The sequence below is a fragment of the Esox lucius genome, chromosome 1, assembly GCF_011004845.1.
Source record: "Esox lucius isolate fEsoLuc1 chromosome 1, fEsoLuc1.pri, whole genome shotgun sequence".
Classification (NCBI taxonomy): domain Eukaryota; kingdom Metazoa; phylum Chordata; class Actinopteri; order Esociformes; family Esocidae; genus Esox; species Esox lucius.
The window spans coordinates 28210648-28237458 of NC_047569.1; the positions used below are offsets into that span (position 1 = coordinate 28210648).

General features: G+C 41.0%; 1 protein-coding gene across 3 annotated transcripts in view; it reads left to right on the top strand.

Annotated features, from left to right (window-relative positions):
* The first annotated feature begins 542 nt into the window (after positions 1–542).
* The window catches only part of caln1 (calneuron 1), a 57403-nt gene continuing 31134 nt past the window's right edge, over positions 543–26811 (top strand). The window contains exons 1-4 of one of the 3 annotated variants that reach the window (XM_034292937.1): positions 7459–7988; positions 8410–8484; positions 19875–19999; positions 25700–25843. In XM_034292937.1, the coding sequence (XP_034148828.1) occupies positions 7756–7988; positions 8410–8484; positions 19875–19999; positions 25700–25843 (577 nt within the window). In that variant the 5' untranslated portion in view covers positions 7459–7755. Of the gene's footprint in view, positions 1267–7458; positions 7989–8409; positions 8485–19874; positions 20000–25699; positions 25844–26811 lie in introns of those variants that run through there. The other 2 variants (XM_010902121.3, XM_010902036.4) reach the window with 2 other exon arrangements.

Here is a 26811-nt window from a genome sequence, read left to right on the forward strand (position 1 = left end):
ATTTCTAGCCCCTGCTTGCAAAAGTGGCGCTGTCAAGCCAAAATGGTCTGGTGTGTATGGTACAGTATGTCATCAAAACGTTACAAACTTTGAATTTCATGCATAACTGCAGAATGATTCTGATTCTACTTTTATTGGTGGTGTAAAGTTTGATATTCACAGAAATCCCACACTACCGCTTAAAAATAAATTCTGCCAAACAAAGATTTTATTTTGCGCTTCATTATTGCTTGGCCAAATCAAGAATATATTTAGATTATACATTCATGTTTATCCTTTTGAACAGATGCCTTGTTATTTGATGGCTGTTTTTCCTCTAATTGAATAGACTGACTTGATGACAATGTTCATTCAACCTTTATTCAATGTTCATTCATTGACAATGTTCCCTAAGTTGTATGCCTATTATAGACTAGCTGGCCCAATGTTTTTTAGGCAACTGTTTAACATCGAACAAATGATAGGCTAAACTTTGTAATATTTGCTGCTATTTGGAGCTTCTCAGACTTATAAATTGCATGTTAGGATGCAAATGACTCCATTTGTTAATGAGACGTAGATAGCATAGTGTGCAGCATTAGTCTGCCATTGGAGTGATGACTCGCCTGGTCAAGTCTTCAGTTCTATGGAGCGCGAGCGGAATGGGTTGATAATAGACTGGCAAAATTATGTCTGAAGGATGCGCCTAGTTTTTCGAAAAAACGACATCAAAACATGGATTAGCAGGGCAAACAAACGTTAACATCAAAACTCTACGGCGTGATGGCATTGATTGTGTAGGAGCTTCGCCTTGAACGTCAAAAGCCCCTATCATCGGTTTCTCCAGTCGTTTGGATCCAATAAACCTGCCAGCGAAGGACACAAAAAAGAGAAAACATTGGGCTACTTAGAAAACATTTATTAATCGTTATTAATGTAGCAAATGGAAATGGTGTGGACTGATAGGGGCTGTTAGATTTTAAGGGACTAGTTGCAGAAGTGCAACTGTTCGATTGCGCCGGCTGGAACTGGGGCAGTGATTGTTCCCAGCAGGCAATACGCATGGACTTGTCAATAGACGAGACGACAACGGAACGCATACTTTTGTTGTGGTGGAAGATTGTTCCATATTGTAGTTTAAAGTAACTATTTTATTTCAACAATGAAAATGAACATAATTTATGATCTTTGAGACTAGTGTTAAAACTGGATCCCAGTGCGTGTTCCTCAGGGATCCTACCGACCACGGATTTGAATAACAGAGACAACACACCGCCCTAATAGAAGGTAAGTGTGGAACTCAAGCTAACATTTTAATCATATTCAGTAACATTCATAAGCAATAAGTGGCAGAGACAAGGTGGTTGTTACACCTGTTGTTTTATAGTCTACGTTCCTCTCTAGGTCTATGATTGTCCATTATTTTATGGCATGAACATCATTAGGGATGGAGTGACAGTCAGCAGGCTCCTGTTTTAATTCTGTAATTGCTTACATTTGTGTTATACCAATGTTTGAAATTGAATCGAATGAATCAGGCTATATAAAAAACGATCAGCCTTTATCTGCTGTAGTTTAGATACTGATATTACAGGGATCGGAACTAGAGCAAAGTCGTTAACAGACCAGCATAATGACATTTTAATACTATTTTAAATGTCATTAAGTACATAAATATTTTATATTCACACTGCTGAGTCTAGGAAGAGAAACTGTGAACAAAGAACTGCGCAATCATTTCAATTGTGTGCCATGCATGAATACACAAAATAATTAGCATGTTTTAGTATACTCTGCTTTAAGTATTATTTATTACTAGTAGGGGAGACTGGGGATAGGTGTAACATGGGTTAGTTGTAACACTTCCAATTTATGAATCATCTGGTTCACTCTGCACATGATCAATTTAATCCTTATTTAACATGTGAAGAAGTAGCACCCTGTGGCAGACAACCATTTCTAAAAGGAAAAAACATTTTTTAGGCAATAATATTAGTATTTTTTTTTGACCAAATACATCTTTGGGATAGTATTGCCAGCTATGTAATTAAATTCATCAAACTTAAATCATGTTTATTGTGTGTCTATCTAGATATCTTTCATGCAAGTTGTTATCAATAACGTTTTACCTGTTAGCTTTAAGGTAAGCCAGTTCATGACTATAGGAGTCTGGTTTAGTTGTATCAACAAGAGTCTGGGTTAGTTGTAACCACAATTAAAATGTTACAACTTACTATATGCAAAATTTTTGTTGTACGCCTATATATATGTTCTTTGAATTTCAATATTCCTAGACTGACGGTAACGAACAAGCACAAACACACAAACTAATATTCAGTAATGCTCATTTTGTTCAAATGTATTGTGTTCAAATGTCTCACTACTATGACTGACAGTAACTTACATACTTCACTCACACACACACACAAACCAATTATGTTAATAAGTAATTCAAGTTTCAATATAATTTTTTGTCATAATTATTTTTGTATAATGTTACAACTCACCCCAGGGTATATCATACGGTTACGTTTCACCCCAGGGTACGTTACAACTGACCCAGGCTATGGGGTGAATTGTAACATTTCACTCCTTGTGTTTGAGACTAAACCACACATTTATTGTTTGTGTTACAGATATAACAGCTACGCCAACTAATAGCAGACACATGTAGCTAGTTTGTATACAATTTTGAATGCACTGCCTCAAAAGAGCTTCAAGATAAAGACAGAAATGTTCAAAATGTTATAACTATCCCCCTATAAACACAAATGCACACTTTTATTTATAGGAAGTATACTATTGTTTTCAAGCCAATGTCTTCGACCATGTAAAACTGTGATATCCACTTTCTGAGTATTTTCCAGAAATATAGCTTTTATAATATTTGTTTTTTTTATTATTATTACTGTAGCGTATTATACTATTTACTGCATCTACAGTATTTTGCTAGTGGGTTCTCTACTATTTGATTTAGTGTTTGCCGTAGTATGGTGTATTCACTTTTTTTTTGCACAACATGATCACTGGTTCTGTATTACAGCACTTTGGATATGAATTTATACAATGATTATAGAGTTAAAGTCCAGACTGAAATCTTTCATTTAAATGAATCATCATCCATATCTGATTAAATATTTTGAAACTAAATTGGTGAATAATGCTCCTCATTTTATGGTACCAAAAGCATTTGGACAATTGGCTCCACAGCTGTTTCTTATTAGGTAGGTTTTGCATTTGCATTTAATTCACTATACCAGCAGAACTTCAAAGCGTACACCACAAGATGCAATCCACTATCCAGCTTTAGGAACAGTTCAGCCAGGTTACACCCAAAAGAGCCTGCAGAGATCTGGAAAAAAGTCTTATGGAAAGATGTTACAAAGGTTCAAGTGATAGAAAGAGGAAAGTTTGGAGCAACAGAAGGAAGTATACTGCCTCATCTGTGAAACATGGTGGAGGTGGTTTTAAGGCTTGGGCATGTAAGTATGCAAGTATAATGTGTCATCACACAGCAGTAGGATGACCCCAAACACACTGCCATATCTGTCAGGGTTTTTTCTTTAGGGCTAAAGAGTGGAACGTTCTTAATTGTCCATATCGATCACCCAACCTAAATCCAACCTAAATCCAACATATCATTCACATGCTGAAGACAAGACTGATGGCAAAAAGGCCCTTAACAAGCAGGAACAGAAGATGGCTGCAGATCAAGCCTGGCAGAGCATCACTAGTAAATATACCCAGTGTTTGGTGATATCTATAAATTGCAGACTTCAGGCCATCATTGCATGTAAACAATAATAATGCAAGTACCAAGACAACTTTGTTATACATAATGTTAGGCTGTCCAAATAATTTTCGTACCCTAAAATGTGGGGACTGTGTACAAAACGTAATTTCTTAATGATCTCGTGTGGATCAAAACTCTGGAAAGCCAACACATACACTTCCATTGACTTTCAGTTATTTCAGTTTGCCACTGCCAAGGACTTGAGTGATAATCCATGTGTTGCAAATTATCCTTAAGCTTAACGCTGTCAACTCTCCTCAATACTTAAAAAATAAACTAAACAATCAGCTGTCGGATCAGTGGACTTTTTGAATCAGGCAAACTCTATCCTTATATCTGTCTGTGTCATAGGATGTAGTTTAAAAAAAAAAACATGTGTATTTTTTCTTTATTTTCTTGTTCTATGTGTTGTCTTGTCATTTTACAACTGAATGCATCGAGACAGATCCATTTGAATGTAACATTTCTCCACGCTGATTGGAAACGCCCCAAGCACGAACGATTCTAATCCCTGCCCGACCGGTCTGATATACGTGAAGTATTTAAATGTGCGTGGTTAATAAATCGGTGAAATTACGTTTGCTGTCGACATAACCCCAGTGCTATTGGTCCTCGCTGTCACGTTTCGCTTGGATAGCCCGATCACGAAGAGTCACCACAGCTTGACGTAGCATGGCCATCCTGTCTAACCAACCCTCTTCTAACTTGGATTAAGCTGATTTCCACTCCACCGTGTGGTTGGTATGCCGTGACCTTGATGGCCTATCACCTGTTTTAATTGAATATGGTTCACAACATCTGTCTGTGATTCTTAATTATCCCCTCAGATACTCAAAGCTCTTCCAGAGGCAACTTACTTGGTTATCATAATAACATAATATGGTTGACCAGAATTTAAATTGATTCTCGTAAAGGTTCTATAAGATTGTATAAGATACTCTGTTAAGATTGCCAGATGCTAGGGTCTGAATCTGATGGCGGATTTTGTCAGGTGTCCCGCGGAGGCCAATGAAATTGGACATCATCGTCATGGTTAAGGGGGTTATCGATCCAATATAATTACCTTGCCTTGTCGAGCTCTAGCAAGTCCTTGTGGCGGCTTGTGCACGTAAAGATTCAAGACTTTCTGTTTGAGCAAGCAGCGTGATAAGGACCAGGAGAGCATTGCACGTGCTTCATAGGACACATCTCAACATGGACTGTCACTGAGTCCGCTGGGGGTTTCAGGGCCTTGTGAAAAAAGTGTTAAAAGTAAACAAAAAATTGAAAAAAGGGTTCAATAGCTTATCAAAAGGGTTTTAATTAGAGTGTAACCCTCTTTCTGTGCAGTCTAGAGGTTTCTGTGTATAGAACCATACGACATGTTTGTTTACAGCAACATATAAGTTGCATTTGGAACTTTATGAACAAAGTTCTGTTTTCAAAATTTTAAAAAGGTTTCTTTATAGCAGAACATTGTTTGGCTATGGTTACAGCCTATGTAACCCTATCTGATACCTTTCCTCTGTTTGTGTGTGTGTGTGTGCGTGTGTGTGTGTGTGTGCAGGTGTTCCTTAATTTTTCTGTGGTTGTCCTTGCAATGTCTTTGGGGTTTATAGGTAGAAACATTCTTCATTCTAGGTTGAACCCCAGAAAATAGTACTTCTGTTTGGAACCATAAGGGTTCTCACTGAAATCCAAAAAGTGGTTGACCTACTTTATGGAGCCTTTTTTTTGTTTAAGTGTAGATGAGAGTTGATGATTAAGAACAAAGGCACTGCAAATGGAGAGTAACTATATAAAATTGACAGAACAACAAGTGGACATACAATTTTGTAGAACCTGTGGTGTGTATAATAAGATAGTGGCGGTGTGCATCAAATATAAATGTATTAAATATAAATTGATTGCCATAGTTATTGAGGTAAAAAAGTGGATTTCTACTGCTGTGGGGCATTACGTGTTTTTCACTAATTCAAAACGGACGGTCCGTTATGCCAAGTTTCTAATGCTGTTTACTCCGTGCGAGGACTGGGACATATGCACCACATTTCCTGACTGAAATTTTTATACAGCATGTAGCATGTTCAGAAGGCAGGCTGGTGGACAGTGATGGTGTGTGGTTGGGATGCTAATTCCTTTCAGGACGTGTTGAAACCCTCCGGGTGACAGAAATTGGTTTGTCTTTTCACACAGTGTCCTGTAGTGGTAGAGTATTAATGTCTTTACCTGTTTATTTGATTTAGTATGTTACTTGATTTTGTAATAATTATTGTATAGTTAGAGATTTCCTATCTCAGATCTTCTTCTAGAAAGGGATTCATTTTGACCTGATATTAACTAGCAGGTCCCTCAGATCCTAAAGTGTATCTTGGTTCTCGTGGCAGATAATAACTGATTTAACTTAAGTGGTTTGAGACTGTTGGCACTTACCTAAAAGGTGTACTGTACTTTGCATTAGATTATTTGAACTCTTCCACTGGCAAAAATGTGGCAGAGTAGCAATGTTTTGACCTCTTGTTTTTCAAGCTTTACATTCAGTCTGGGCAAAAAATTACAAACACTGGGAAGAAGATGTCATTAAATTAGATTAACAGTCAACCAAGCCTCAGCTTTTATTCCAATCATTTTGATCGATTCAGTGGCTCCCAAAAGCAACAACCCCTTGGACTTTCCCCATTTTTTCTTGAAATGAGACATGAAATGAGAATTAATTAATTGTTAGTTTTTTTCCACTAATCAACACAAAACATTTCCATATTTCCATAGTTTCTTGTGAGGAGAGGAACCTATACAACAAATGTCATAACTGAAAAATGAAACAGAATTTTCAACCTTTTGCATTTTCATGTTATAGCACTGTGGTATTTTCTAAATGCTGAATCTCTAAAAATGTGTTGTGACCCATTTAAACATTGTTTTTTTTTACACAGAAAACATTGCTGCGGTTACTGAAATCAGCATAATGCTTGATTGGTTTTGCTGTTTGAATTCCACATTAAATAGAATGTTAGAAGTGTTCATGTCACAATCATGTCAGTATTACACCTTTAAAATTATGAGGACGGGCAAAGAAGTGTAATCATTCTTAAAATATAAAATATATAAGGTTACATACAAGCAACATAATCCTGACTGTTTTACAAGTTTTGAAGTTTGAACAATGTTTGTATCCTAAACATTGTATGAGGCGTCAGCATTCCAAATAATTTTAATGAGTATGTTAAAGATTAGAGATTACTATGCAAGCCCTGTTAACTTTAACAGAACATTCCCTGTCAACACTGACCCCTGTCATACTGGTTTACCTATCAGTTTAGAGTAAGTTGAGAGCTGTGATTTTCTGGAGGTGTACAGTTAAGTTTTCACTCATCTGATCAGGAAACCTTGCAAGCTGACTGTCCCTCTCGTAGGGCTGTGAGGCACTCATCTGGGCCAATGTCATTGCTGAGCAGTGAGTTGGCATGATCCCTTTTAGACTAGCTTCTTGTTACATGTTGCATGTTTGTACGCATGTCGCACACCCGGTAGCTTTTTTACCAAGGTTTTACAACCTTGGCGTAGGACCCTGCCACGCGCTGGGAACACTCTGCTAAGAGGTGTCCCGCTGTTACTTGAGGTATGAGGGGTAGCTGCAGAAGAAGGGCTGTGGCAGTCATTGGAACTTCACGCACTCATGTATAAAATCTGAAATCATCTGACAGGTTTAAACCTGCCCTCTGATAAGCGGCAATCAAAATCCTTGAAGATCTTCGTACGGCAAAGGGCCTAGTTAATACTCTCTATTTGGTAGCGGGCATTCAACGTGGAGGAATGTTTGCCTGAGCAAGTGAGAGAGAAAGAGAGAGGGAGAGAGGGAGAGAAAGAGAGGGAGTCAGAGAGTCAGCCACTGACTGGAGCCTACCTGCCACTTCTCAACGCTCAAATATTAACTACGGTTTTCCTGGGACTGATGCTGCTACACTGGGACAAGCACAAGCTGGGGAGGCAGCGGTCCGGATGAGATGTCCAGGGACGAGCAGCAAGCTGCTGCTGCGTTTAGGACTGAGACCCGCTGCCCGCGGAGCCTTCCGATGGAGGGGGAGGTGACCGAGCAGGAGCCTCGGAGTCAGTCCGACAAGCCTGTGACTGAGTCAGGAGAAGGAGAGGGAGAGTTACGGGACTCAGCCACTCCCAGGCGCGGGGATGTAATTAATGGCCCTGTTCTGGAGTCTGTGGTGTGTGGAAACAAGTGTGGGTAAGCGACAGAACTGCAGGGACAGGGCATACGTGTCTTTTTGTTGGCTCCAGAAGTCTATATTCTCATGCTGCATGTAACATGTTCAGGAGGCGGTCTGGTGGACAGTCAAGGTGGGTGTGGTTGAGATGCTTTTTCCTCTCACTTCAGGATGTACTGAAAGCCCCCCCCCCCCCCCGCCCCACTTTGTTTTCACAAAGTGTGATGTATTGACAGACCATCGATGTTGGGGTCTTATATCTGTTTTTCTGATCTCCTTTCTCACTTGATTTTGTAGTCATTGAGTGTTTCTCTGTGTGTTGTTGGACAACTCCTATCCTGGATCTCCTTCTAGACAGGGACTCATTTAGACATATCAACTCTTCCATCAGAGGAAATGCAGCAGAGTAGCATGGATTAGACTTTTTTCTTTACCTCACAGTGCTTTACCTTCAGTCTGGGCTGAAAACCATGTGGAAGGATGTATCGTGGCTCTAGGACATAGAGCACTGAGAAGGTAAATTGTGTTGTCAATAAGCATAGATAGTGAGATTTAGCAGTCAACCAAGGCCAGTTATGCCTCATACATTGAAAGCCTCAGCTTATTTTCCCATCATATTGACAGATACAGTGGCTCTCAAAAGCAACAACCCCCTTGGACTTTTGATATTTAATGTTGTTAAAACATTTAATCAAGATTGATTTAATCAGGAGTTTTTTTCCACTGATCAAATCAAAGTCCATAATCTCAAATTGAAAAGTAAAATATGCAAATTCTTCCAAGGTACACAACTTATGTTTCAGAGTCATTAGCAAGACATGAAAATGTACCATGAATATTTGGAGAGTATAATTGTAAAAATGTGAGAGTCACAGATTAATTTGTCCAATTATATTTGAAAAAAAAAAAAAAAATATATATATATATATATATATATATATATATATATATTCTACTTTCACATTACAAAATAGTATGTGGATCTTGTTGACACAAGAAAATCACAATACATCTCAATATTTCTGTTTTTGTTGTAGTCTAGTTCCGAGTATCTCAATACCAATTGTTAATGCTCAAACTCTATTCCAAAATTGTTTGAATGCTGTGGGGTTTCAAGTGAGGAATGGCCATCTGGTCTCCCTGGCCGTTACAGGAATGCATAACACTGCTGCTGCCTTTAGTCAGCCTTTCGTATGATTAGTCATGCCTACCCTCAGGCTTCAGGTTAGTTCTCATTAAGCCTGCAGTTTCATTAGTCATGTTTACCCTCCAGCTACAGGTTAGTCCTCATCAAGCCTGCAGTTTGATTGATCATGTCTACCGTCCTGCTATAGGTTAGTCCTCATCAAGCCTGCAGTTTGATTAGTCATGCCTACCCTCTGGCTACAGGTTAGTCCTCATCAATTTTGCAGTTTGATTGGTCATGTCTACCCTCCGGCTGCAGGTTAGTCCTCATCAAGCCTGCAATTTGATTACTCATGGCTACTCTGTGGCTACCGGTTTAATCCTCCTCATCACTGCAGCTGGTTGATAAGTCATGAATTGGTTCAGAAAACACACACACACAGCACTTTTCTCTTTAAGCCGCACATTGATTTGTCATACAGTACCTTGCCTTAGGACATTGGTTTCCATTTCTAGTTCAGCATCAGGTAGATTTATCATGCCTTTCCATTGGACAGGAAACCCTGGGAATCGGGTCTTAAGTGACACAGTTGGTTGATTGGACATGCTTTGTCTTGTTACAACTGGGTGGAGATTCCTGAGATTCTGTGTGTTTGGAAAATGGAATGTAATAAAAGACGTGTTCATATGTTCTTCACATTATAGCACACATTATTGTGATTACATGGGCAGCGCAAATGGAATTGTATTCTTCCATCATTTTAAGGTAATCAACTGGGTGCTGGCACTTCCCACTGGATGAGACCTGACTCCAACTGGGTCATCCGTCATGTGATTCTGACACTAGCTGGGTAATCAGGAGAGATCAGCTACATCGACTAGATAAAGTGAAAGCCCAATGCTCAGCCAAGGATCAGTGCATTTTCTTCAAATTAGTTTGCCCTAGTGTGTTATTGACTTTAAGCTACATCATTTACCACCCTAGTGGCCACTGTAAATGAATGAAAAGACTACAGGAATGCAAGTAGCTAAAAATCATCCAATATTAGCTTTTTCAAACGTCAAAAGATGATGAACCTTACAACATCCGGTGTGGCGCAGCTTTCTAAGGCTCTACATTGTGGTACAGAGGCAACACCAATGTTGAATGTAAGGGTGTGTCACAGGTCTTGAACGGGATTCTCTAATGGGCACTGCACAATTGGCCTTGTATCGCCCAGGGCTTGGAGAAGGAGGGCCTTGTTTCTTTACGCTCTAGTTACTCCTTATGGCCGGTTGGGTGCCTGCATGCTGACTGGGTTAGACAGTCTACATGGTGTTTCATCCTATGTGTTGGATAGCCTGACTGCCTGACTACCTTGTTAAGCAAGCAGTGTGATGGAGCGCAGCAAGGCATTTATTGGAGGATTCATGATCCGATCTTTGACTATCTCAGGCCCATTGGGAGTCACTGCTATAAGGATAAGATGTCTGCAAATTAGATATCAATACATTGGGAGAAAAAGAGGGTAACATTTTAGGGACACATACATAGAAAATAGTAAAAGTTACTATTTAAAAATGTATATACCTCAATGGTGCCGCAAGTGTTCTGTGAATTTTAACAACTTGTGTGGGCTACTTTTCCCGAGGCAACCCGGTTCTGGTCGTCTTTTCCACTAATTTGTCTGTTGAGCAATCACATCAGATCTGTGTACATCATCTCTTTTTCATAGAGAAGAAAACACTGAAACTGTACCAGTCAAACGTTTGGACACACCTATTCATTCAAGTGTATTCCTTTATTTTTACTATTTTCCACATTGTAGAATAATAGTGAATACATCCAAACTAGGAAATAACATATTCAATCAGGTAGTAACCAAAAAAGTGTTTCTCTCTTTCTCTCAACCAGCTTCATTTGGTTGTCACCTGGAATGCTTTTCTACTTGTTACTTTTTCTTCATTCTCTGGTCGAACTCATCCTAAACCATCTTTACTGGGTTGCGGTTGGGTGATTGTGGAGGCCAGGTCATGTGATGCTGTACCATCTCTTTTTCTAGGTCAAATAGCCCTAACAAAGCCTGAGGTGTCTGTTACCTGAAGTCTGGGAAGCATTTATTTGGACTTTAATCTTAGGTGCAGTTAATTACCGATTTTCTGAGGCTGGTAGCTCTGAAGAACCTTTCCTCTGTTTAAAGTAATGATGGACTGTTGTTTTTCTTTGCTTATTTGAGCTGTTCTTGCCATAATATGTGCCGCTACAGTGCAAACAAAAATGGTCTTCTGTAAATCCACCCTAGGTTGTCAACCCAATTTTCATTGTGTTCCACTGTTCCGTTCTCTCCTCTGTTGCCTGTTGCCATGCCTACCATCGAAGCAGCAAGGAGATCTTCTTGGGGATCCCAGGTTGAAAACGAAGACTGATCTGCTAATGGTTCAGATGGTTTGCCCATCCGAAAAGCCTCATGTGGTCACGAGCGCTTGATAGTTTGTTCTGAATGATATGAAGTTGCCTCAGAACATCCCCAAGAGCCAAAGACTGAAGTTGATGTGAGCTAAACCTTGAGGTCCTACACAGCCTCCTGCAGTCCTGAATTCGTATCAGTTGTGCCGCAGACTGGGGGCCAGGTAGGGTGGCAATGGCATCAGTATAGGACAGGATTAGGGTGATGACCTGAAGGAAGAGCCTGAATCTAAGCTGTTCATATTCTGGCACTGCAAACAAATATTTACCACTGTTAAGTCTTACCCCGTTCTCAGAGAGTTGACAAAACACCTGCTGCAATCTTGAATCATGCTCTGCCTATGACGCCATGTGCACCACAGTGTCATCCAGGTAGATTGACACTGTAGGGATGCCAGTCGGTACGACAGTCATAACCTCCTGGAAACGGCTGGGGGCTAAGCTCAAAGTCAGAATGGCTAAATCCCTTTGCATTATGAACACAGTGAGATATTGATTATCGCTGGTTTGAATGTCACAATTTTCCTTTGGTGCGACAAACAGGTTAGAAACCCATGGTGATCTGTCAATGGGCTCTGGTGTCATCCACCAGGAGGTTGTGCAGTCCATTGTCAATGGGCTCTGGTGTCATCCGCCAGGAGGATATGCAGTCCATTGTCAATGGGCTCTGGTGTCATCCGCTAGGAGGATATGCAGTCCATTGTCAATGGGCTTCCAAAAGATTCAGCGGAAGCCACTGCAATTGACTGAATTAATAGCTTCACCATGTGAACTGTCTTATTACATTTACCGTTAAAACAATGAATTTCAAAAGCCGTACTATAAATTCTTGGACTACAAATAGATTTTGTCAAAGACAGAGTAAATACATTTGCAAACGATCAAATCAAGGATCCAAACTCAACACTGCGAAATACTTTAGATACGGTTGCACCACTAAAAACAAAAGAAATATGCAACAAGAAACTTGCTCCCAGGTACACTGACAATACTAGAGCAATCAAGGAAGCCTCCGGAAAATTGGAGCGAAGGTGGCGCTCCATCAAGTTGGAAGTATTCAGACTAGCCTGGATAGACAGTACACTATAATACCGAAAAGCACTCACACCTGCTCAATCAGCTTATTTCTCCAACCTAAACAATCAAAAATGTATCTTCGATACAGTTGCAGAGTTAACAAAAAAGCAATGCTCAACAAGTGAACTGGGTCTTCACTTTAGCTGTAATTAATAAATGAACTACTTTGATGAAAAGATCATCACCATTAGAAAACAAATAACTGACTCCTCCTTAAATAGTTCCCAAAATCGCAGTTGTCCTGAGAATGTCCTGAACCTCCCCGACCAGGTGTCAATGGGGACACTTATATTTCTTTATCCCGTATCGCTTGACGCATTCACCAAATTTTTAATGAGTTCTAAACCCGATTCCAACAAAATTACTTAAGGAACTATTTCCTGTGCTAGGTCAGCCAATGTTGATCATAATAAATTGCTCCCTTTCCTCCGGATGTGTACCAAACTCACTAAAAATAGCGGAAATTTAGCCTCTTCTGATAAAATTGCATCTGGATATTGACATACTAAACAATTTTAGGCTAATATCTAACTAGATTTGATTACTGCAATTCTCTTCTTTCCGGTTACCCTGACAAATCAATACATAAACTTCAAAGTCTTGATTCTGTCCACCCTTGCTGTCTTGCCAGGTGGGCTCTCATTGCCACTTGGATGCTCTCCCTCCAATGCAGTGGGGATTTCTTTAAGCTCGGCTTCCCCTATAATGACAAAAATAATTATGGTCAAATATGTACTATTGTGTAAACATTTTGTTGATAAAAAATGTGTTAAAACATGTTCATCTCTAAAACTAGTTATTTCAGAATCAGCTACAGGTCGGCTGACTCGATTTTCTTTTCATACAATCCCGCAGCGTCACAATGCATTTCCCTGTTGAAGCCGAGCATCCATTGACTTCAATGGGGCTGCATAGAACAGTTTTTTTCAGTGCTCCGAAAGTAGACGGTGATTGGATAAATGCTGCGATTATGTCCCGCCCACGGACACTCTGGGGGTGAATGAGGAGTGGGCTGGCCCGGACTCCGGGCTTCCGCGTGATGATTGGAGGATCTGACGATCTGTCAAACTGCATCTCCTTTTGACTGACAGCAGTCTGTACTATAAGAAGTCACTGAAGCTATTTCGCGCTCAGTCCCATCGCGGATTTCTCAAGTGTATTCGAAAGACAAACTACTGCAATATTTCTTGATATTTGTCTGGTGAAATTTCTAGCCGATTTACATCATACATTTCACACATTTATAGGCTACACCACAGTCCTTGTTTCAGTTTTACAAAGTTTAATATATATTTTTTTAGAAAGTTCATTCATTCATATACAGTAGTAGGCTAGGCTAGCGCCGTACGCGGGTGAAACTGCGCACGATGGCAGACAGTGCTAATATTGTCGACCTGATTTTAGCGAAGCCATTAATAAACAGAGTAAAATTATATTAAAAAATTAAATACAAAATAAAATATTGTTCTGTTACAAAATTAAATGTTTTTGTCTGGTGTCCAAGAGACCCCAAAGACCCCGAGTGTCACTACAAATGAAGACCATCAGAGGGTTATAATGTAGGCCGAAAATGAGCTTCCCCTCTTTGAAAGACCAGCAGTTGCCACTGCTCCAATGCCATTCGGGGGCGGAGTCACTGGCTTCTTGTTGTCTCTCTGTTGCACTTGTGCAATTGGGCTGTACTCTGCTGGCAATATTCGGCCCTCATTCAGGGTGGTTGCGGTTGGTGGGTGTCCCTTTGGTTGATGCCTGGCAATGTGGTTGGATTGATTTCCTGCCTGTTGGGCCCTGTCCGGGGCCTCCTCCAGATAGGGCCACAGTGTCACCGGACCCCCCTGTCTCAGCCCCAAGGTCTTACGCTGGTGTATTATTGTGCTGGGGGAGTAGGGTCAGTTCTCCTTCTCCACTATAAATCCTTGTAGATATAAGGAATGCGTTTTCAAAATTTTTAACTTAGGAGGACATCAGGTCCTGGCCCAACACCTGAGGAGTACCTGGCTTGGGACTTTGGACAGGGACAGCAAGACCCGTTGCTGTCCCTTTCCAAATTCCTCCTGGTTGTGTTGCGGTTCAAGACGATACCTGACGATTTCAGCTGCCATTGTTCTGACACTTCCCCCTCCCCTGTGTTGTCCTTGTCCATCTGGTCATGCTTCCGACCTGGACTAATTTAAAATAGACTCTGGACTCAGCCCACATGCATTTATTAATTATTACAATTTGTACTCTTAATATGTTCACCTGGCACAGCCAGAAGAGGACTGGTCACCCCTCTGAGCCTGGGTCCTCTCTAGGTTTCTTCCAGAATGTCTGCCTTTTTAGGGAATTTTTTCCTAGCCACTGAAATTCAAGACTACTGTTCTCCTTGGGGTTTAAGGCTGGGTGTTTTGTAAAAGCACTTTGTGACAGCTGCTGATGTAAAAAGTGCTTTATAAATAAATTTGATTGATTGATTAAATTGAACTGTAACTGTTGACTGTAAGCAGTTGTGTCTGACAGCTTGAACCCTAGAGCCTAAAATAAATGTAATCCAAGGATATAGCTGCCCTCTGTTAAAACATATTACTGAGTGGTTGGTGTGGTTTTGTGGTTGTAGCAGACTGAAGGCCAATGTAAACCTCAATTTCTTGGAGCATGCACGTTCACAGTTTGTGCCCTGATCCCGCCACTGCAGGTTTTTTCCAGGGTGGCTATGTGTCAATTTAGAGGTTTTTAGCAGGTTGTGCTGATGGATTATTTTCTAGCTTTCTTTTGTTTCTGTTAGGGTGCTCGGTCAGAAGTCTGCAAACCTCACCTTGTCTGTAATCAATGGTCCATTTGATTGTGGACAAAATATTTTTCCTCAGTTTTGTTTCCTGGGAACTCAGTGTTTTGAAAATGGAAGATATATGAAGCATGTTGGGTATGCAGGTTGCTGAACAAGTTCAGTGCTACCGGCATCTTCGCAATGCTGGTAGTCGCCTTTACAAAGACCAACACGTGGCAGTGAATTTATGGGATGAAATCGCTACAACGCTGGGGTTGAAAATTATTAACTCAGTACAGAGATTAACTAGCTAGTTCACAGTTTACTTCCATCGTCTTGCCAGTTCAATCTCTTAGTGTATAGGCTACTGGTTCTTTCCCTGTTCTTAGTTTAAGTTGTAATTTACACATTTTGGTGTTTTTTGAGATTTTTTAGATTGTGGGATAAATTACAGATACTTACCATCTTCTAATATCCATTATAATATTACTGCTGTTTCCCCCTCTTCCCCCCTCTTTTTTTTGCCGGTAGAGATTAGGAGTATATACCCTCAAATATTTGCATGTGCATGAGAAATGGTTCATTATGCCCTACAACTGAGGTACATTCCAGCCTTGACAGCGACACTGTGGTGGGATGCTGCCGGTCTCTGCAGTGGGACATGTGAGAAGAATGAGTCATAAGTAGCTTTCTGACACTTTTGCCCCAGTGTCAATCACCAGGGAGATTTTCACACCCTCAATGTGGCATTTGCATTGCTTGAATGCGACTGAGTCACTGGATTTAACGGAGACTGAAGGATCTCTGCATCTACGAGATGCTGTCCGGCGAGTGCTGGGGGGCAATGACAGGGAAGCAATTGTATTTTGCCGCAGTTTTTGCAGCGCTGCCCTTTTGCTGGACATGTACAGGAGATGCTCTTGGAGCGTCAGCCGGAACCACAATTTGCACAACAACGCCCCCCAGTGGTTTCCTGCACATTGTGCATAGAGGCCCAAGGGTGCCTCCACCGGTGTGAGGCCCAAGCCCCCCAGATGCACCCCGAAATGTGTTCGGCTAAGCCAGAGCAACAGTCTGTCTGCTGACTGCCAGTGCTTTATCCAATATCAGATCGTCCTTCTTTATCTGCGCGTTCTCCCTCAATAGAGCTCCTAATGTTCCCAATAAACTGATAACGTACCAATAATCTTTTGAGTGGTCTGAATCTGCACAGTCCCGCTAGGGCTCTCACTGAGGAGACCAAGCGGCCGGTACATTTTGCAGTGCGTGTGAGGTTTACAGAGCCTCCCCCAATGTGTTTGGGCTGTGGTCTGTTTCACAGGGGTTAAGATTAATAACACCTCACTGATTTAGAAATGTATCTCTACTAGACTCGTCAGGTCTTCATCGGGAGTGTTTCAGGTCCTCGTTCTTGCGTTCTGAGAGGGGGTGTGCGTTCCACGGTGTAGGTACTGTATGATGTGCTAAAGAAGCCCCGGTGGCAATTTCAGGACCTTATTTGTTCCACTGAGTGCAACGTCACTGCTTGATACATCGTACATGACTAAAACCTGGATGCAGAGACAGGCATAGAGGTGCGTGTGGTTAAGGGTAGGGGAATATTGAAGGTACTGTAGCTTTACATATAAGTTGGGTGGATGGTGTTCGACCTGGAAACCTGCCCGGAGCATGTCACACATCGGTTAGTTGAAGATTGATTTGCAAGCTTATGGTTGACAAGTGTCCCTTGATAGAGAATGGTGGATGGGTGGTCAAATGGCAGCAATCAGGGTTAAGTACATTGCTCAAGGTCACAATCTGTTAACCTGTCTTCTCGGGAATTAGGGAGAGTGATCTTTCATTTACCAGGCCAGTGCTCTTGATCACTTGGTTATCTGCCAGCCTCACTAAGAGAATATGGAAGAAGTCCATTTGAGCAGCAGCAATGGATATAAAAATAGACAGAATGAAACTGAAGAGGCACATAGATAAAACATTAAATTAACATGTATCTGGACTAAATGGATCTTTTTTTTTTTTTTAGCTACATCCATAAAGGGAGAGTAGAGAGTAGGTACAGCTATAATATCTTATATTAAACATAAATACTCTCCTTCCTACAACTGGGTTAAAAAGCCTATTTCTTGTAATATATCTGTTATAAAGATACTGAAAATGTGCATTACTTCTGTATCCCACTAACTCACTATAGAAAGAAATTGTGGTTTTGTGTAAACAGCAGCATTTGGACCTGGACCTGGCATTTTATCCACACCAGCCCACATACCTGCATTCAACACCGACTGGTCTCTGTTTAACTAGCTCACGTGGAAAACAATTACAATACAACTAATTGCTGTACCTGTCCCTCTGCTGTAGGCATTTTATTTGTGTTTGTTTTGCGGTGTCTTTATCAGCATCTTTTCTGCTGTTGCTGTGCTCTTTTTTGTTTTTAGCCTCATACATTAGACAAATCCTAGCTAACAGTGTTAAACTACGAAGCAATTTTTCCCCCCTGAAATATTTATGTGTTCCCTTGAATTAAGACTGTACTGTAAGTGTGGGTGACTAATACAGGACACAGCAGCATTGGAGCCACTACAGAAGTAATTCATTGTGCTTCATTAAGAAATGTTATTAATTACTTTGCACGCCCAAGCAGGAATGAATGATGTAAGACCACAACAAAATAGGACTCTTTTCAGTAAAGATCAATTACACAGGCCTACACCTTCTTGTGCAATATTTTATATTCACAAAGACAACGCATTGGCGACATCCCCGGCTGTTCAAAATGAATACATTTAACACTAATGAATGGGTGGGTTTCCGCTCCGACACAGGGCAAGGGCAAGCCCCCCTGTCCCCGTCCAAAAGGGATTCATTGAGTGGTATGACCAAGCCCCGGAGGACAACTCTACAGCCATGGAAGCAAGCACACCCACATACAGTCACTAAGTCCCGCTGCTACACGTGTACCATCTCACACCACTCAGGCAATGATATGCTGTGTGTTTTCAGTTGGGCTATTACACTACTCCCCAGTAGACACACAACAATAGGATTAAAGTGGTATACAGACCTTCAGCATTACAGACAACAAATCAACTACCTCTGTCCAAAACCTTTTAACAGCTGGACAATCCCAGAACAGATGCATTAGTGTGCTGAGCTTACTACAGCCATGCCACCACAAGCTTACTAAAGCCATGCCACCACAAGCTTACTACAGCCATGCCAACACAAGCTTACTACAGCCATGCCACCACAAACTTACTACTGCCATGCCAACACAAGCTTACTACAGCCATGCCAACACAAGCTTACTACAGCCATGCCACCACAAGCTTACTACAGCCATGCCACCACAAGCTTACTACAGCCATGCCAACACAAGCTTACTACAGCCATGCCACCACAAGCTTACTACTGCCATGCCAACACAAGCTTACTACAGCCATGCCAACACAAGCTTACTACTGCCATGCCAACACAAGCTTACTACAGCCATGCCAACACAAGCTTACTACAGCCATGCCAACACAAGCCTACTACAGCCATGCCAACACAAGCTTACTACAGCCATGCCAACACAAGCTTACTACAGCCATGCCAACACAAGCTTACTACAGCCATGCCAACACAAGCTTACTACAGCCATGCCACCACAAGCTTACTACAGCCATGCCAACACAAGCTTACTACAGCCATGCCACCACAAGCTTACTACAGCCATGCCAACACAAGCTTACTGCAGCCATGCCAACAAAAGCTTACTACAGCCATGCCAACACAAGCTTACTAGTGCTGTGTTAATGGATTCACCATTCACCATTCCTGTCTTCGCTAGTTATCTTCGCTAGTTATCTAACTCAAGCTGTAATACCTGATGCTAGTAGGCATGTATTAATCTAACTGTTGAGGTAATGCAAGAAAAAAAAACACTGCATTATTGCAGCTGGCACTGGGCAAAACAGGCAGGGCAGAGCACTCATGTTAATTACAGGAGTCATTATGGTAATGCACTTTACTGATTCACCTAATCAAGATTTCATACCTGACCAAAGAAGTAGGACATTTTGAATGTCTTTTTTGTTAGCCACTTTATATAAAACATGTTGGTGTGAAGTAGGCCTCTTTTATGTTATTGAGATTCAGGTCAGCTGATCAAAAAAGCCTTTCATAGCAATTGCAAATTGGCATATATGGTCCCCACAATATTTTTGGCATTGCATATTGCAAGTTAATGCTACAATCACAATGTTGATGTTTGGGCACTAAGGCTGAAGGACTGGAGCAAGTCCAGTGAATGCACTCAATTCTCTTTGCATGTTTTTTCTTTCCTCTCTCTGTGTTGTTCCTGATTCTGTATATATTTGCCCTTCTAAGTCTCTGACATCTTAACTGTCTGGCTCTGTGTCCCTCCATTTGGTTGTCCCTATCTGTCCATAAGTCTTTTCACTCTCTTTCCCCTTGTATTCTGATCTCATTGATCCTAAACTACCCCCCCCCCACACTCTCTCTCTCTCTCAGGGACAAGATGCCATTCCACCATGTGACAGCAGGCCTGCTGTACAAGGGGAACTACCTGAGTCGCTCTCTGTCTGATGACAATGACAGTGACCAGCTGGCCAGCATCTCTGTGGAAGAGCTAGATGGTGAGTCTCCTTTGGGTTTGGAAGGTTGGCTTGGTGGTTGGTTGCAGTTGGTTGGGGCTTAGCTTAGCCATAGTTAAGTTGGGCTGGTTTGACTTTAGTTGTGTTTGTTCTTGGTTGGTTTGAGTGAGACAAGATGGAGATGAAGACTGGGACTGTACCTTTTGCTTGCGTTTCGTATGGGCTGTATAAAAGGTAGGCTAAGAGGCATTGATAGTATCACGAATGAGATTCCGTATTGTAAGCCTCTGCACAATTTTATCATGAATCACCAAGGTTCGACCATTTGAAGCTTTTATTTACCAACACCACCTGGTCTTGTCCGAGCCAAGAAACAGTTAGCTTTATAAACTATGACCCTTAGAAAACTATGACTATCAATTTTCTTGACATTACTTATCGCACAAGTAGCATTTGAGATTAATGGGGTTTTGCTTTCTGTATTTGGTAAATAAGAAGCAGTAGCTGGGTGCTGGGTTTGTTGCGTGTGTGTGTGTGTGTCCACATCTATGTGTACGCATGGAGAAGATAGCTAAACCTGAAAAATAGTTCCCATTACATTTTTGACTCAGGGGTTAGGTGAAGGGAAAAATAAACATAATTGCAGTTACTTTTGTGTTTAAGCATTACCGGTTAGGATTAGGAGTTAGACCTACAATTACAATGTTCACAGTGGGGGAGAATGGACTACAATAGACCCGTGGCCAGAAATACTGTACTAATCTAAATGGCTGTTAAAGACTAAAAGCCACTTACTCTGTCAGAGGGGGTGGTGTTAATATGCTACAGCAGTACTGGCCGTTGGCACTGCATGGCTTCGTTTCAATTGATTTGTTGAGATGCTATGGTATGTATTAAGTGAAGTAATGTATTGGGTAATGTATATAGCTCTTATTGGGAGGTCCACACAAGGTCAATCAAATGTAGCTGACAAAATAAACTTCCGTCAGCAGAAACAACACAGGTTTTGATTGTGCAATTTACACGCACTACACAGCAGTAATGAATAGCAACAATTTGCTTGGCTGATTTTTCTTTTTTTATTCAGGCAGCAGCTATTTTGCATGTTCACCATTTCTACTATGGGGATATTTACTGAGGCAATATGGAGTATCTAGCTACTTGTGTCTTTGTCTATGGCCATTAACTGAAGTGATACACTGTAACTCTACAGAGTTGAATCAGCTGACTCAACATGTTCAACAGCAGTTCATCAGTCTGCAGGAGTAGAGCTACACACTGTTAACCTTTCAACCTGTTACCTGTGTATACGCAAGGAACTGGTTTCCCAACAAAAAGAGTAAAACCTGACAAAAAGGTCCCCACATAGTTTTTTGGCTCAGGGGTTAAGTTTAGATAAAAAAAAAGTTTTTACATTAGGAAAAGGGTTAAAATTGGACTTGCTTTTAGGTGTAGGCATTAGCGGTTAGGTTTCGGGTTGAGGTGTGTGTGTGTGTGTGTGTGTGTGTGTGTGTGTGTGTTATTAACGCTGCTTCATGTAGATTAACAGGTCAGCCTCTATTGACAGTGAGCTGTGCTGCAGTTGGTCATGGCATGATGTGTAAAATATATTACATTATACACACATTATAGACAGATGGAAAGCTGGCTTTATCGTATCAGGAGGTTTTACAATGGTGTGCCATGGAGAACTCTCCAGAGTGCTTAGCATGGTGCTATTTAATGTTACATAACTGTCTGTATTTCTCTTTTGTATTTCTACTTCTTTTGTATTTTTTGTACAGGATGTTAAATAATTCCGCATGGTAACATCAAAGGAGGGCCCCGATGAATATAGGAGTAGTTGTGTGCCAAATAGCAAAACAGTAGGCTGTATTAGAATGGCATGTTCTGAATGTTGTTGTATTTAACCGGCCTGAACACTCAGACACTGGGTCACTCTACAAAGACCTGAGTCAGTCAATGTTCTGAATGTTGTTGTATTTAACCGGCCTGAACACTCAGACACTGGGCGTACTCTACAAAGACCTGAGTCAGTCAATGTTCTGAATGTTGTTGTATTTAACCGGCCTGAACACTCAGACACTGGGCGTACTCTACAAAGACCTGAGTCAGTCAATGTTCTGAATGTTGTTGTACTTAACCGGCCTGAACACTCAGACACTGGGTCACTCTACAAAGACCTGAGTCAGTCAATGTTCTGAATGTTGTTGTACTTAACCGGCCTGAACACTCAGACACTGGGTCACTCTACAAAGACCTGAGTCAGTCAATGTTCTGAATGTTGTTGTATTTAACCGGCCTGAACACTCAGACACTGGGCGTACTCTACAAAGACCTGAGTCAGTCAATGTTCTGAATGTTGTTGTACTTAACCGGCCTGAACACTCAGACACTGGGTCACTCTACAAAGACCTGAGTCAGTCAATGTTCTGAATGTTGTTGTATTTAACCGGCCTGAACACTCAGACACTGGGCGTACTCTACAAAGACCTGAGTCAGTCAATGTTCTGAATGTTGTTGTACTTAACCGGCCTGAACACTCAGACACTGGGTCACTCTACAAAGACCTGAGTCAGTCAATGTTCTGAATGTTGTTGTACTTATCCGGCCTGAACACTCAGACACTGGGTCACTCTACAAAGACCTGAGTCAGTCAATGTTCTGAATGTTGTTGTATTTAACCGGCCTGAACACTCAGACACTGGGCGTACTCTACAAAGACCTGAGTCAGTCAATGTTCTGAATGTTGTTGTACTTAACCGGCCTGAACACTCAGACACTGGGTCACTCTACAAAGACCTGAGTCAGTCAATGTTCTGAATGTTGTTGTACTTAACCGGCCTGAACACTCAGACACTGGGTCACTCTACAAAGACCTGAGTCAGTCAATGTTCTGAATGTTGTTGTATTTAACCGGCCTGAACACTCAGACACTGGGCGTACTCTACAAAGACCTGAGTCAGTCAATGTTCTGAATGTTGTTGTACTTAACCGGCCTGAACACTCAGACACTGGGTCACTCTACAAAGACCTGAGTCAGTCAATGTTCTGAATGTTGTTGTACTTAACCGGCCTGAACACTCAGACACTGGGTCACTCTACAAAGACCTGAGTCAGTCAATGTTCTGAATGTTGTTGTATTTAACCGGCCTGAACACTCAGACACTGGGCGTACTCTACAAAGACCTGAGTCAGTCAATGTTCTGAATGTTGTTGTACTTAACCGGCCTGAACACTCAGACACTGGGTAACTCTACAAAGACCTGAGTCAGTCAATGTTCTGAATGTTGTTGTATTTAACCGGCCTGAACACTCAGACACTGGGCGTACTCTACAAAGACCTGAGTCAGTCAATGCTCTGTTCTCTTCCTAATACATTTATTCATGAGACATTCATTTTCAATACCAAAATAATTACATTTGCCTTTGATGTTGTTGTGATGCTCGCTGTTTTTGTTGTGCTGTGTGTTTGTGTGTGTGTGTGTGTTTTATCATTCTTAACACACACACACTCAAAGAAACATACCTAGTTGGAACAAGCTTTGTAATATGTTATGAATGATAATTGGTTATGTGTGTTTGCTCAAGGCCAGATGTTTTGGTAAAGGGAATGATAAATTGTCATTCTTGGGAAGCAGGGAAGACTATTGTTGGAAGATTGATCAACCTCAACACCCAGTAACACCTGGGTGCTTTAAAGGATCACTTTATAAGATGATTTCAATACTGGGTTTTAGATGTTGGTTAAGTTGAGTTGGTAGATCAGGTACAGACACAGTGATTACTGTAGGTGTACATACAGGGACAGCTTTCTGCCACAACCATAAAAGTTGTCTATAGGTTATGGTCGATGTGGTTTGCATTGTTGTTGAGCTAATGCACAGATCAAAAACATCTCTAAGTAGGTGACAAATGAAAATCAATTAGAGTAGTCAAACCAATGTAGAACACATTGTAGAACACAGTACAATAAAGTACAGTAAAGCACAGTACAAGACAGTAAAGTAGAACCCAGTACAAGACAGTATAGTAGAGCACGGTACAAGACAGTAAATTAAAACCCATTAGAAGAAAGTAGAGTCGAGCACGGTACAAGACAGTAAAGTACAACCCAGTACAAGACAGTACAGTAGAGCACGGTACAAGACAGTAAAGGACAACCCAGTACAAGACAGTAAAGTACAACCCAGTACAAGACAGTACAGTAGAGCACGGTACAAGACAGTAAAGGACAACCCAGTACAAGACAGTACAGTAGAGCACGGTACAAGACAGTAAAGGACAACCCAGTACAAGACAGTAAAGTACAACCCAGTACAAGACAGTACAGTAGAGCACGGTACAAGACAGTAAAGGACAACCCAGTACAAGACAGTAAAGTACAACCCAGTACAAGACAGTACAGTAGAGCATGGTACAAGATTGTATAGTAGAAAATGGTACAGAACACAGTACAGTACAAGAAGGAACTTCAATAGGGCTGGAACACAGAAACAACAATGAACAGATGCCTGGGCTGTAAATGAGGGAGAGAGGGTGTTGGGTCTCACTGGCATGGCAAAACGTGACAATCAGTTACAATATAATGACGCCAAAGATTAAGCTGCATAATTGACTAGTAACCAAATGCCATCTTCAAAGATTGTATAAAGCTACATTTTTAAAGAACACAGCATATTCTAATAGAGTTATAACTAAACTGAAGTCACATGGTCTTTTTTCTCTATTGCTAGTCTCTATTTAGTGCACGACAAACTAATAATATTTCTTGGGATGATTTTTTTGTCTTGGGAAGAAGAAATGTTATCAGCATACAACAAGGCCCAGAAATGTATCTGGAACTTCAAGTTTAGCATGTTTTAATTTATGAGGGCTAAGTCATTAACAAATAAACAAGTGCAAATAAACTGATAGCGAGTACATCTCCTGGTTATACACTATAAGGACTTGGGAACAACTCAGTACTGAAATGATTGACCTGAACACAGGCAAATGGAGCACAATAAATTGGGATTTTCTGTGCATGACCTTGACTGACGAGAGTCAACTGTCATAAAGAGACCTCCCATGTCCAACATGGGAGGTCAGAAAGAAAGAAGCCTCTTGCCATAATAGTAAATGTACTTAGGAAGGAGATGTGAGTAAAACCTGGGAACAAGATCACAAGAATACGGTGTATAAATAAGACAAAGGTCGACAAGATTAAGGTATAGTGTATACACAAAGATACAGCAAATAACTAGAGTAAGATGTAGACTGAGAACTCCACAGGGGAACTGGGTGATAGATATACAGACACTGAATATGGGAATGGGAACCAGGTGTGTAATGGGTTTATTGATCAAACCAATAGGGATTATCAATACTGTAGCTACAGGGGATTTAGCGCCATGGACAGCAATTATAAGTCCTGCATTTATTTCCAATGGGGTGCATGGAAGATTAATTATATTATTGACAGAAACATGCAAGAAAGCTTTACATCTCCAGAACTAAACAGACAAAAACCCATTGCTGTTTTCTTAATTGTGAGTGTTTGGTGATGATAATACAGGGGGAAATGTGAGACCAACATAAAGACATAAAATGGAAGGGATTGAGAGACAGAATACTATAATAATTAGACGACCATCGTTGACTGAACAGAGAAACACAGAGAATGGGACAGAAAGAGACTGCAATAGCATGTAATGAACTGTGTGTGACAAGGATTTTTGTATGTGTGTAACCATTTGGCAGAGATCCGGGAGGCATTCAGGGTGCTGGACCGGGATGGGAACGGGTTCATCTCTAAGCAGGAGCTGGGCATGGCCATGAGGTCCCTGGGATACATGCCCAGTGAGGTAGAGCTGGCCATCATCATGCAGAGACTAGACATGGATGGTGAGTCACACACACACACACACATGCAGCTAGGCGTGAACATAAGCACAACACACACACACACACACACTAGGTGTAGCAGAATGTCCCAGGTTCGAGCCCACTTTGGGACACTGATGACCTAATCTGGTACCCACACAGACTCAAACTTAAAGGTCCTGTACAGTAATTGTGATTGGTGTTTTTAAATTGTACTCTACATGAGGTCAGCAAATCCATTAATTAACACATACATATACATGGCTACTTATTCCTGTTATGCACATATCTGTATCATATACAGCACACAGTGAGTAGTCCTTACATGCTTACCAACTGTAATGCCCGGAGGCGGTGGCATTATTCCTGTGGAATTTTGGCAACCATTTGCAATCATTCACATTGTACTCTCCCATATATACTTTAAATAATCATACTCTCCCATACATAACTGCCGTCATGAATCCTTAAAAGTGATCTGTTTGGGAATATACTTTCAGTGGATTGTTTTGTTCACACTGTGCACTTTGTTTTAAACTGGTTCAATGCATGGTCATAGAATGCATGCTCATGATTGGTTGAATTGGTCTTTATTGGCAGGCTTTTACTGGATGTTGGCCTGTGGTATCTCTTTTTGAGCAGGCACTTTTGAAGAAATCTCTGAAGCTGTCATTTTCTGTCCACTTTCAATTCATAAATGTTTCAGTCAATTTGAGTATGCAAACCCACACAGTGTCTAATTTCTTTCAATAACTGAAAAAACCCTGTCCCTTTAACGGGGAATGCGTGAAGAATGACAAAACACACAGTCTTTCAGCCGACAAATGCCAAATTCAGACACAAACAATAGAATAAAATACATAATGAATAATCTCTTTTTTGTCTCTACACAGTTCCTGCTAGATGTTCTTCTGTCTTCTTTTTTTATCTGTTTTTACTTAGCTTAAGCTAGCTGTGGTTTCATGTGGGCATGGCTCTTTTCAGTACAG